This window comes from Ischnura elegans, chromosome 12, assembly GCF_921293095.1.
Source record: "Ischnura elegans chromosome 12, ioIscEleg1.1, whole genome shotgun sequence".
In the NCBI taxonomy this organism is placed as follows: domain Eukaryota; kingdom Metazoa; phylum Arthropoda; class Insecta; order Odonata; family Coenagrionidae; genus Ischnura; species Ischnura elegans.
Genome location: NC_060257.1, coordinates 43833259 through 43845698, shown reverse-complemented (window position 1 = coordinate 43845698; position 12440 = coordinate 43833259). Strand labels below are relative to the sequence as shown.

At 38.2% G+C, this 12440-nt stretch overlaps 1 protein-coding gene and 1 long non-coding RNA gene across 2 annotated transcripts in view; both read left to right on the top strand.

Annotated features, from left to right (window-relative positions):
- The window catches only part of LOC124169065 (peptidyl-prolyl cis-trans isomerase FKBP2), a 34517-nt gene extending 24644 nt beyond the window's left edge, over positions 1 to 9873 (top strand). The window contains exon 4 of the mRNA XM_046547538.1: positions 8225 to 9873. Within this exon, the coding sequence (XP_046403494.1) occupies positions 8225 to 8369 (145 nt within the window). The 3' untranslated portion in view covers positions 8370 to 9873. The remainder of the gene's footprint in view (positions 1 to 8224) is intronic.
- On the top strand, positions 861 to 8044 carry LOC124169066. The gene is made up of 2 exons (XR_006867026.1): positions 861 to 1004; positions 7392 to 8044. It is a non-coding gene; the product is annotated as an uncharacterized LOC124169066 (long non-coding RNA).
- Positions 9874 to 12440: the final 2567 nt, after the last annotated feature.

The following is a 12440-nucleotide window of genomic DNA, read 5'->3' as shown; positions in this document are numbered from 1 at the left end:
AACCCTCTTATTGTCTCTCGCCTCGCCGGAAGGAGTGTCGCCAGGGGTTCGGCTCCGTTTTGCCGTGGCCTTCGGGGTCTCCGCACCAACTGCACCCCGCTCGGGGCCCCTGCTGGGTACATTGTCCCCAGCAGTACACCCTTTCGCAGGGGGGGGCGCAGATCCTCCGGCAGCCTTAGCAGCCCTTTGCCTCTCCCTCTTCCGCAACCTCTTATTCCTCTTGGCGGAAATCTTGCTCTCTGTGAAGAGCCTTCTCATGTCAGAGGCCACACTCCCTAAGGTGGAAGCACCAGAGTCGGACTCCACTGTCATGGGAGTATGAGGCATCTCTTTCAGTGTTGACTCCGAGGAGTCTGATAATAAGCCCTCCTCCTCCCCCGAGGGGTTGGAAGTAGGGCCAACTTTGGTGGGGATCCCCGAAGGGCCCCCTTTTGTCAGGGCGGTTGAGTTGCTCCCGTCTCGATCCCCACAGGGGCTCATCAACAGGGCCTCCTCCTCCTGCCCAGATAGAGACAGAGACCGCCTTGCGGCAGCCTCCGATGAGGTTTTAGATTTTTGTTTGATATCCATGAAAATCCCACGAGTAGCTAGGGAAATAAAGGTCCTGCCCATACAGAGCCCCGCATGTATGAGTAAGGCTAAATAAAACCGGAGGTCGCCTGGTTTCCGGAGTCGCCCCTGCTAGAGACTTCTCACCCTCCGCCCCACCTCACGTGGTCACCTTGGCGCAGGGGCCCACCGTAGTGAAGGGAGCAGTTTATCGACCAGCCAGGTCTAGATCCGTCATGTTCTGGGGCACCTCGTGGAGGATGTGGCTCTACACCACGCATGACGGTCTTGGCAAGCAGCGGTCTGGGGCACCTCGTGGAGGATGTGGCTCTACACCACGCATGACGGTCTTGGCAGGCAGCAAGTCCAAAGGCCCGCTAGCCTGCCCTAGGATCACTTATCCTTCGCCCCCCTCTTGGAACCATAATGAGATAGAGTAAATGAACGATGGCAGCGTTAACCTGGATCCGCCCAAAATATTTTTTTTGAGATAAATAATTCATATTCTAGGGAAATGGTAAGGGTCTCATGTTTACTACATTCTGAAAATATTACGTTGATCGGTTGTGTAGTTTCCGAGATACAGGCTGTGACATAAATGTCACATTGGGCGGATCTGTTGTCTTTTGGTTCAAGGTAATATTTCCCCAGAAAAAGCAAATATTTTTCGCATTTGAGCTGCACTGTTTATTTAAATGATAAAAAACACTAGAAAAACATATTATTAACACGTTCAGGGCGGCATGACCCACCGGTGGGTCATGGCTGGTCTATCCCCGTGGGCGGCATGACCCACCGGTGGGTCATGCGTTTCTAAGCTCTATGGGCGGCATGACCCACCGGTGGTCACGTTTTCCATGCGAATTAAAGGAGCTTCTGGCCACGTACGCCCATGAGGACGGACTTATTACGTTGTTCATCGCCCATGAAGGTGTTTTTAGTAAACTTTTTACTGATGCCAAACCGAACTTTTTGCCTAGAGAAAGGTAGCAAGTAAAATGGCGGGCAATGATGTAAAGATTCAGTATTTGATGTTGTATTTGCATTTGTGCGTGAAATATTTTCAATTTTAGTTTAACTAATCGGAAAGATATTCATATGAACTCGATCATCGGTAATCAACTTCCATAATTTTATGAAATACGTAATTATTGCATTGCGGGTTGCCTATCCGTCGATTATAGGCGTTTTAAAAAATTCTAGCTGTGTTACGTACGAAGTTCTCATTCATATCAATTCCACAGGCAGTATTATGAAGCTTATTCTATAATAAAAGAAAATAAAGAATATTGCAGTCATATTGAAGGTAGACGAGAGCTACATATAGTTGATTCGTTATTGAGCCATTATTTTCTATGACACAGCAATCTCTAGACGTAAATTTTATGTTTTGCATCGTCTATCAAAAGTATATCGAAATATAAATCAAGTTGGTTTTGCTCTATTCACATTTTACGATGAAGATAGGTTAACTAAAATATTCCTACTATTTACGTGGCATTATGCATCGCTAGAAATGCTTTTTTCGTTTTCCATAAGACTGTAAGATGGACCTACAAGATGGACGATTACCTTCCTTGATTACTCGTTGAAATACTACTACACTCACCGTTTCAATTACATGGCTTTCACGTATCGAAGATGTTCCACTTCCGTAGATATTTAGAGGGTAGCACACACCGGAAAAATTATTTAGATCGAAAACAAAAATGGAGAAAACATTTCAAAACTATAATAAATGTCATTTTCAGTTTGGTTATCCTAATTGGGTCAATGGAAACAATTTTATAAATGGGGAATACAAATGAGCACAGCGAAAACTTAACGAATCTCAAATATAATTTCAAACTATTTTCAATACAATCACTTATTTACATTATTTTCAATATATTCACTTATTTTCTTTGACAATGTCAATGGTGAATTTTGTTGAAACAATCCAAGCATATTGTAGGGTGTCCATCACATTCCTCACAAAATGTGTTCACTTTTTTTGCCCTCTCGCTTGCCTCTTTCGTTCCTTTTTTTTTACGTATTCTCTCGTACCAATTGAGGCATCTCTTCCTACCTATCCTCGCAGTACCTTCATATTTACTTAGGTTGTGCAAGGACTTTCACTTCTTCGAAGCTGAAACACCTCCCCCAGCCACATCGCTAAAGACGACATCTTCTTTCAATAATCCATCAATAACTTTCTCTCAAAAATTAGCATTTCCATTTTTTTATTTTGGCCATAATTATTATATAAAACCTATGAATTCACCATCCATGTCCCAAGAAGCAGTTCTAATGCCAGTCTCTTATACCACTTGAGAGATCGTCTGATGCAACTATAATAAGCAGACATTTGGTCGGAAATGTCTACCCCCTTTTTCGCGCTATTGTAGACTATGATGGCTTTTGGTTTCATTATTTCCCCTCGCTTAGATTTCGACGTGATTGGTTGCAAAATCTCACCAAGGTCGGGATTAGGGGATATTGTCATAAGTGGTCTTTTTTCCTGCCATTTCATCATTCTAACACCTTTTCCACTTTGCCTTGCAATAATTTCCCCCCTTTTCAACTTTTTTTGACGAACCTCTGGTGGATTACCTTTCCGATTCGCCCGCAGAGTGCCACAAACATAGGTCTCCCTACCCAAAAGGTCTTCAGCTAGGCCCATACTTGTCTAAAAATGATCAATGCACAATGTCCGCTCAGCATCAAAAGGTCCCTCCATCAGTTGCAGTGCAACTTTGTGACCATGTCCAACCTTCTCCATCGTGTTTGGCACTTCACTTTTCCTAGAGTACACTTGCAAACTATGCGTGAATGAGTCAGGGCTACACAGTTTGTAGCATTTTATTCCATATTTATGAGACTTTCCAGGCAGGTACTGCCTAAAATGTAATCGACCTCTACAAGGTACCATCTGTACGATTGATGCAGTCTCCCCATTCATCGGAGCTTGATAACGCGGCATGCTCTTCCTCTTCAGGTGAATCTTCTCCAATTTTGTCCTTTGAATATGAAGATTCACTGTCTCCTTCGAAATCGGATGGAATGTATGAATCATCGGAGTCAGAACTAAATTGATATGCATCTGAGTAAGCCATCTCCTCTAATTTTTCTTTGCCACTAATAACACAAAAATCACTGCTCCACAAAAAGACAAGGAAAATGGACTCGTATATCCAGTGGCACTCGTTTATTAGCCAAGACTGAAAGTTCTTCTCTCACTGCAAGGAAAATTTTGTCACCATTGTACATGTAAGGCCTTCCGCTCGGCTCGACTAATTTGAAACTCGACGTGTGGATTGCGTTGTTGCGATAAGGCCACTATGTGAGAAGCGATGCCGCACAAGATTATTCAAAAACTAAACTGTCGGATTAGCCTCCTAAGGGTTACTTGCAACACCCAATTGTGGGTAAGCTTACGATAATAACTGCACCCACGAGTGGGTCTGCCTGCAATAAAATTGTAAGCAAAGCTTCACCTATGCCAATAATAATTTGGTTTCTTATCCGCAGATTATGGAAATAATAGATTCAAAGGTTCCGCCCCAACCACTACCCCTCTCCTAGGAGGCGTGAGGTTGGGTGCGGAATATCGTCAGCCCTAGCCTTTTCTAAGCGCCAGACAAGTGCGGTTAGGCCCGTCTTGAGTCTACGAAATCCCATGGAACGTCCACCCCGAAAGGCGAGAGAAAGGGAAAGCCATTGTTTCGTATCGGGTGCTACGGACTGAGCGGTCGGTCGCCAGCGTCACAAAGGTAGAGGTTTTCCCGGTACTTTTAGGGATAATCATTTTCGCGACTTTCTGAAAGCATAGTACCTCTAACAATGACAGCAGGAACGAGATGTATGATTTCCTCCCGCTGCATTTTGTTCCCAAAGCAATAAAACCGAAGCAAGGCATCAAAGCGAAATAGAAAGAGGGTAATGAAGGCTCAGAAGATAAATTCGAAACAGTTGCAAAAAAACTATGAAATACCGAATTTTTTCCGATACTTATAACTAAATTATTCCATTCTGGGCTTATAAGAAGGGTAAATAAATTATTTCATTGTTTTCATACCTAAAAGCACGTCTTATTTGTTCATTTTGAAGGTATTTATGTGACAGTAAATAAATATCGAAGAAAATAAAACGTGTAATACGTTGTTGCATATGCAGAAGGGGATTAATTAATAGCTAAATATTGCATTCTGGGCTTATAATAATAGTAAGTGTATAAATTATTTCATTGTTTCCATTTTGTACGTTTTGAAGTTATTTTAGGCGACAATAAATAAATACAGAAGAAAATAAAACGTGTAATGCGTGGTTGCATACGCAAAAGGGGATTAATTAATTACTAAATATCGGTGCATAGGTTTTCCAAAATTTATTGCAATTCATCATTTTCAACTATACCAAAGAAGTGTGCATTAATTTTAACATGATTGGATCGATTTAATTTTTACGAAAATTGACGCCCACGGGGAAGAAACAGCAAATTTCACGATAGCCGCGAACGTGTTAATTACGCACACTATTTTCAAGCTTTTGTTTGAGTTTAAAGTAAATTGTTTAAAAATTTAGCAATAATTTTCAGAGTTCCATTGCCCGCGATTCATAAATTTTTCGATGTAAATTGTGATTTTTTAAGATTGAGAAGTGTTTTAGATTTTTTCAATGCTATTTCACAAGTTTGGGGTATATTTAAATTTATAATGTTTATATTATTAACTTGTCAAATACACATCAAGAAAAATTATTTTAAATTTATGTTAAGTTTTCGGCAGTAGTGTTATGAAATTACAGAACCTTGACTTGACACAATCAATGGATTTGTTGAAGGTACATTTAAATAATATTTTTACATGGCTAATAAGTAAAACAGTTGAAAATGCATTTCCCAATTTTGGAAAATACATAGAATAAATATGCATGTTTGAAAAATATTCTCACAACATATAAGTGTGTAATACAGTATAAAATTGAATTTAATTTGAATCAATTTGTTTCATACAAACTAAAGATTGCTTTAGAGTTCAATGCCGGCGTATACGTACTATTTTGAGTGGTAAGTAGTAAAGTAATATTTTACCATATTACATGCATCGCAAGCAATGCATTTGACGGAAGCGCAATGTTCTCCAGCACGGCGACGCAATCTTTTGAGACTAATTGATCATTAGCATCGTAACATATTTCACTGTCTGCCTCTGTTGAAAATGAAGTAGTACGGCGGTTATACTTGCCTTTGCATCGATGTATGGTCAGTAATGTTTGCATTATTACACGCCTGATCTCTAATTGTGACATGCAATGACCAGATTTCGCTCGTGAACAGATTGTGAACAGCTTCAGATTGTGAACAGCTACATCCAAAAGTCAAGGAAAATATTCCACCATTACCACCAAAACTGATTGTCCTCCGCCGAATAAATTACATGCAAGGATGGATACCAAAATACTCCACAATCATACTCCTGCCAAAAGAGAGTTTTTTCAGTGGGAAAAATCCCTCTGAAACGTTCTTTCAATTTAGTGATCTACGGCGAAGCTACCACAATTTGTCTATTATGTCGGGCATCGTATTGTCTGCACAGTGAAGGTATCTACTCATCACAAAGAACCTATTCCTACGCTAGGCTACGGTAACCATTGAGTTGTGAGCACCCCCAGAATCTTCCCAGGAGCATTGCTTGGATGGAAACCAGTTACAACCTCATAACAGTAAAATTCCAATGAAAATTTTCATCTCTTCTTTACTGATGCTAGAAGATGAAAAAACAATAGAAGTAGTATAATTATCTAATTCTGCCATGAGAAAAAAGAATGTCACCCGAAAAAACTATTTAAAAAATTTCTACACCTAATTTTTCCCTCTATTCAGGCAGATCTGTTTCGGGGAATACCCTATTTCTTACAAAATGACCTTCTTGTCGCAAATGGCAGCTTCTCTTTTTACTCTTTTCTATTGGAGAAGTGATGTAAGCTTCGTTGACTTCGAATCCTTTTCCTTACATCTAACTGGTACCGAAATACTTCCGGACTTCTTTTGAAATTCATTAGTATTATCATTATCAAGCTGCAAAGCAAGCTCCACTCTTGCCCGAAGTTGTCTTCCCGTTAAATTTTACACAAGTCCACCAGCCTGGTCATCTGCAATGTCCTCATCAGTGACAATTGCTGCTTCTGGTGGCATAAGGTATATTGTACTTCGTCAAAGTCTTCGTTTTCCGGAAGCTATTTGGCTTCACACTGTGTAATATCTCTGAGCTATCGATATCCCTAATATTAAAAAATTTAATTCAAAAGTAATTACCGGAATAAAAGTTAATAAATGCAAATTTATCGACTAATTGATAAATAATAAATCTTTTGGCGGGATTACGAAGGAAAAAACGTTGAAAATGGAATAAATTCTAGCTAGAGCATAAAATTCGAAACTTTGAAGATTTGCATAGGGATCCGCCCAATGTGACATTTATGTCACAGTAACATTTATCAGAGTATATTACAGAAATGGAAAGCAATACCAAACATATTAATGTATTTTTAATAATTTTGTATCATTATGTTGATACATACCAAAAATTGTCGCTGTAGCGCATATAGTTAATGAAAAAATTAAATATTTACACAAAGCGAACGTCCATTTTTAGTGTCTAGGGAAGGCACCTAAGTACCAGGGGTACTCAAAGGATAGGTCTTCACTCTCACTTGACAATTCTTACCTTGAATTGAAGCACTTAGCTTCCTCTTTCTTATAAGGTATAAAACACAACAATATACCGTGCCCGAACGATGCAAGAGCCATTACAGTGGAGCGATACAGGGTGTGACATTTATGTTACATTGGGCGGATCCAGGTTAAACAATGAAGGCTTAGGCTTTAATAGATGACTCATTAGATTTGATTTTTCGTTAATCCACCTAAAATTGCAAAAAACGCTAAATTTCGTTTTAATTTTCCGATTTCGCGTTATTTCGCGGTATCCCGTCTCGCAAAATTCACTGACCTTTACTTATATGTTACGGGACACGTATGACCCTATGTACTTTAAAGGAGCGAGAATTTGTATTATTTCACGTCCCAGACTATCTTGGAAACTATTAGAGATATCGCTTTCTTATAAATGCTTTTGGAATCTACTAATTAATATTACCCTGTAAATGAATTTTGTTTTGTAATCTAATGACTGCAGTCTTAATGGACCTTAGATGGTTAGCAAGTTGCGTACAGATGGCAAGAATTCTCGTCATTTTATCCTAAGCGTTCCGGACAGATGACAAAAAATCTCGTCATTCAGGCTTGTCAACTTATACAATTTTAAAGCATACTATAGGTATTTGGCAATACGTTATCAGTTGTTGCTCGTTACTTATTATATACAGACTTATCATAATGTGTGATTGGGTCGAGTTATATTTTAAACACTAGCTTTTTAACCATGTTTAAACCAAAGGTAGTTCGCCAAATTTGACACATTTTTAATCTCAACACCTCTCACAGGTGCGTTGTTCCCCTGCATGAAAATACCCCGATACGTAATGTGTTTATATTATAATTCGCATTTTTGCATGTGTGAGTTTTTCTTGTCTGTTCATGATATGTACTTATCATGGAATGACCCTCATTTTTAGTCATTGTCGTGTGCTTGAAGAAAATATCTGAACTGTATCATGCTTTTATTATTTGCAGAATGTGTGAAGGTGAAAAGAGGAAGCTGGTCATTCCTTCGGAATTGGGCTATGGTGCTCACGGATCACCGCCAAAGATACCTGGTGGAGCTACTTTGATATTTGAAGTGGAATTAGTGAAAATCCAGAGAAAGGATGAGCTCTAGACTGTTGCTGCTGGGGAGATTTTGAAACCAATCAGTGGCGTACATAATGCGTTCCATTTGTATACAATTTTTCATTCCAAATGAAGAGTCATGTGAAAAAAGTGTTGGTAGGGCAAAAGGTAAATTACCTTTTGAGCAAATGCTGCCTTATTACTAATTAGGCTCTATGATTGATAGTGTAGATGACATTTTGAAAAATCTATGCATTCTTGTTTTAGGTTGCAAAATATTTTAATTTTCAGCATCAAAAATAGTTAACTGGTTATTCTGGAAAGCGTAAAGTTTTTTTAATGGAAACAGAATGGAAATTTGTGTGTTCTGAATATACTGTATAACTATTGATATCCAGTGGTTATTTTCAAAGATTTTAACCCTTGCTTGTGTTAGGGGGTATCCATTAATTGTGTGAGGCATTCAGGGAGGAGGGGTCAAGCCAAATCTCTACCAATGTCACAAGGGGGATAGAGGGAGTCCTGGCAAGCATTGAATAATTTTTTTTCTGCAAGAAGCAGGTTAAAATTGTGATCTTAGCTATCTCAAATACTAGTCTCACTTAATCTTAACCCTGTTAGTGCGGAGGGCATTTTAATAAAAGATAATTACTATGAAAAAAAAATGTTACAACACTATTTTATTAAATATCCATTTGCATTTTTTTTAATGGATGAGGTTAATGATGAGGAACTGGTTAATATTGGCAAAACATTTTTACGTTTACTGGAATAAGTCAAAACAATGAAATAAGTTATAGCAAATTAAATAATGGACTATGTAAAAGCCGATGTATCATCCCGCCGCACTTTTTGCCCAAGCGGCAAAAGCAGACTTATCAGCCTGCCGCACTAGAAGGGTTAAATAAAAATAATTAAACTTAAAATAACAAAACCGACGCAATAAAATTAACTTATTTACTCTGAAAATATGCATTTTGAAAAGTCTAACTAGAGATAAGAGGGAGGGGGCTAATCTCACCATAGGGAAAGGGGTCAAAAAACAATAACACCACCTCGTGTAAATAAGGGGTGCCCCCTAGTGATGCCATTTGCTCTAAATTTTGATTGTGCTAGTGAGAAAATGTGTAACTTTTTTATATTCCTTTGAGCATTTTTTGGCTACATTTATACTAAAGCCTGATCTACTGTTCCTGAAAGTAAATTTTTTCATTAAGAAGGTAGCGGAAGATTGAATGTGATTAAGTGAGATTGGACATGTTAATCACATCATTGTAGGTGGGTAGTGATTCATGAGGAGACTTTACAGCTTCACATTGAACAGTTTAAATTTTAAGTGTGTTTGCCCTGACTTAAAGCCAGTGATTTTATTTTAATGTATTAAGGGTTCTATGAATCCATTTAGTCTGTCTTTCAAAGTGGAAGTTGTGAATGTTCATGGTGGGGCTTTGTCAACTTTGTTAATTTTGATAGTTTTTCTGGATTATGTGCTCTATTGAGTTCAGTTTATTTATATATTTTCATTTTATGTGTAGAATAAAATTTTTATGATATGTACTTTTTATTACTTTCACCTTTCCTCTTAAAATTTCTTGGAATAAAAGCCTTGAAAAATCAAAGAACTCATTAATATTTGGTTTTTACATTTTGATATTTGGCTAATTGCATTTGTTTTGTAATAATTTTGAATGCTTGTTGATTTTTGAAGGGTTTTCTCTTTCATCTCTGCAGTTTCTCATTCCAATTTTTAAAATATTTTTACGCATCTTGGCCATTCATATTTTATTCTTATATAATTTTCATTAGTGTTGTCGGGTTAGTATAATAGGAGCCAAACCTGATTCAGCATCTCCATGTGGCCGAGGTATGATTAGAATGTAGAGAAAACATTTTTCTGTAGCCTGTGGTTTCATCCATAGTAGTTAAGACTGAGTATTAATATCCCTGCAGGTAGGGGATAAAGAATTCTCCTGCAGTATCCCTGCTTGTCGTAGGAGGCGACTAAAAGGGTGTGAAACTGTTTTTCACGAAACAGTTTTCTGTGAAAGATATAGTATTTGGTAATGCTGCATGTTATTGAAAGTTGCAAAGCAACTATAATGCATGCATCAGGGTTCCCACTCAACCGTGAAAACCTTAAAACCGTGAATAAGTCGTGAATTTCGTCTACCGTGAAAAAGCCTGGAAATAGCCGTGAATTTCATCATAAAACCTTAAAAATCTCTCAAACTTATAGAAAAATAACTACAATTGACAGATCAAAAGAAAAAAAGATATTTCAATCATGTTTGAAGGCCGAGCCACATAGAGAGACATTTATCTCCACACGTGTATTCAAAGTGCAATTATTGGTGCCTTGTGCCATGACGACAAATTGATCTTGAGCCTGTGATTGGGAGATCGGCAAACAAAGTGTTCATTAACTCTGGCGAAAAATCAGAGACTTCTTTACTTCCCTACCTCTCTGCTCCCTCCATTTTGCCTCTCACAACCTTAAGCTTCACCTAAATTTTGATATCGATGGGTGACGTCATGAGAAATAGCACTTTCATTGCTACGTTTGAATTCACGGTGCCTGTTGCGGTTGATCAATTATTACTTAACGTGCGGGCGGTGATTGTTACGCAATCAATATTTATGCCTATAATGCCTTATCAGCAGACCGTGAATTTGACGATATTTAGACCGTGAAAACCTGGAAAAAACAGTGAATTTTATAATTTAGTTAGTGGGAACCCTGGTGCATGCATATACAAAGCAATACCTATACATGTTCTGATTGCCACAGTCATAAAAACCATATTGCAACACTCCTCCAATCAGGTATTCATAATCCAAGTTCAGAAAAAAATTAGTAAAATTTTGTTTCTTCTTAAATACGACATCTGACATACGTATATCTGACACCAGTTCATCTGAACGCTTATGCAATATAAACATATTTACCTGCTGCCTTCTCCCTCGGGAGTGTCTTTATTGAAGCAGCTGTCAAATCCCTTTGTAACAACAAATCGGCAGTTCTCCAACAGGGTAGGAAGCACCTTTCATTGGTTGTGCCAGTGCATTCCACAAATTGCCGTTTATGCCTTTTATTGATTGACTTAAGATCACCATTTCCAGTGTTTTGCTAGATGTGTACATTTGGTTGACTCAACTGATCTTGTTCATGGGATTATTTGTATTTAGTATGAAACCATTATACTGTGGAAGCAATGGAGCAGGTTTTCCATTACTGACATTCAATGTGAAATTATTCAACATGGATTATTTTAGTTATTGAAAACTATAAATGTACAAGAATATGGTGTTATATGTGCTGTCCAATCACTTTGTTTTTATAAGCGTTCTAGAAAGGACGCCAGTATGGAAATTTAGTGAGCCCATTGAGTTTGCATATTAGGAAGCAAGTACAAAACTAATGAGCTTGAAAAGCCAGTTTCGACTACCCATTAAGCCACCACAGGTTATTCACACAGCATTTTTATTTCATCAAAGGCATTTCCTACTCATAAATCACAAATAATATCTCTTAGCTAGGTGTTGGTAAGAACACTTGAGCCACTAGGAAGAATTATATTAAATGTTATATGGTTGGGAAAAATGACCTAGCCATTGATGCTCTAATTCTCAATTTTTCTACTGGTTAATGCAGTGTCGACACATGGTATAGGGTTTACCGAGAACTCATTTTTGAGGTACATACAGTCCACCTGCTTGCTGTCATACTTAATCTGAAATATTTCCTTGCCTGACCTTTTATTAATGTCCCACTTCAAGCAGTTTTTTCTCTCCACCCTGTCCATCCGGCAAACCAAGAAATCCACCAGCGTCTGCTGGAATGCCCTTTTCACTACAAAAATTATCCCTTGATCTAGTGGTTGCAGATGTGGGAGACAATCTTGGTTTTTGGTTAGGATGAATGAACCCCTTGCATGTAATATATCATTCGTTTTATAAGATATGTTGTTTTGTTCATCAATGAGGCATCAAGATACGTATTAGCTACAGCCGTAAGCCTGAACTACTATAAGGTTTAAAGCGAGCGCTTAACGTATGTGTGACAAGAGGCTGAAAGAACTTGAGTGACTCAGAAATACCTTGCCAAGCAAGTAATCTTAAA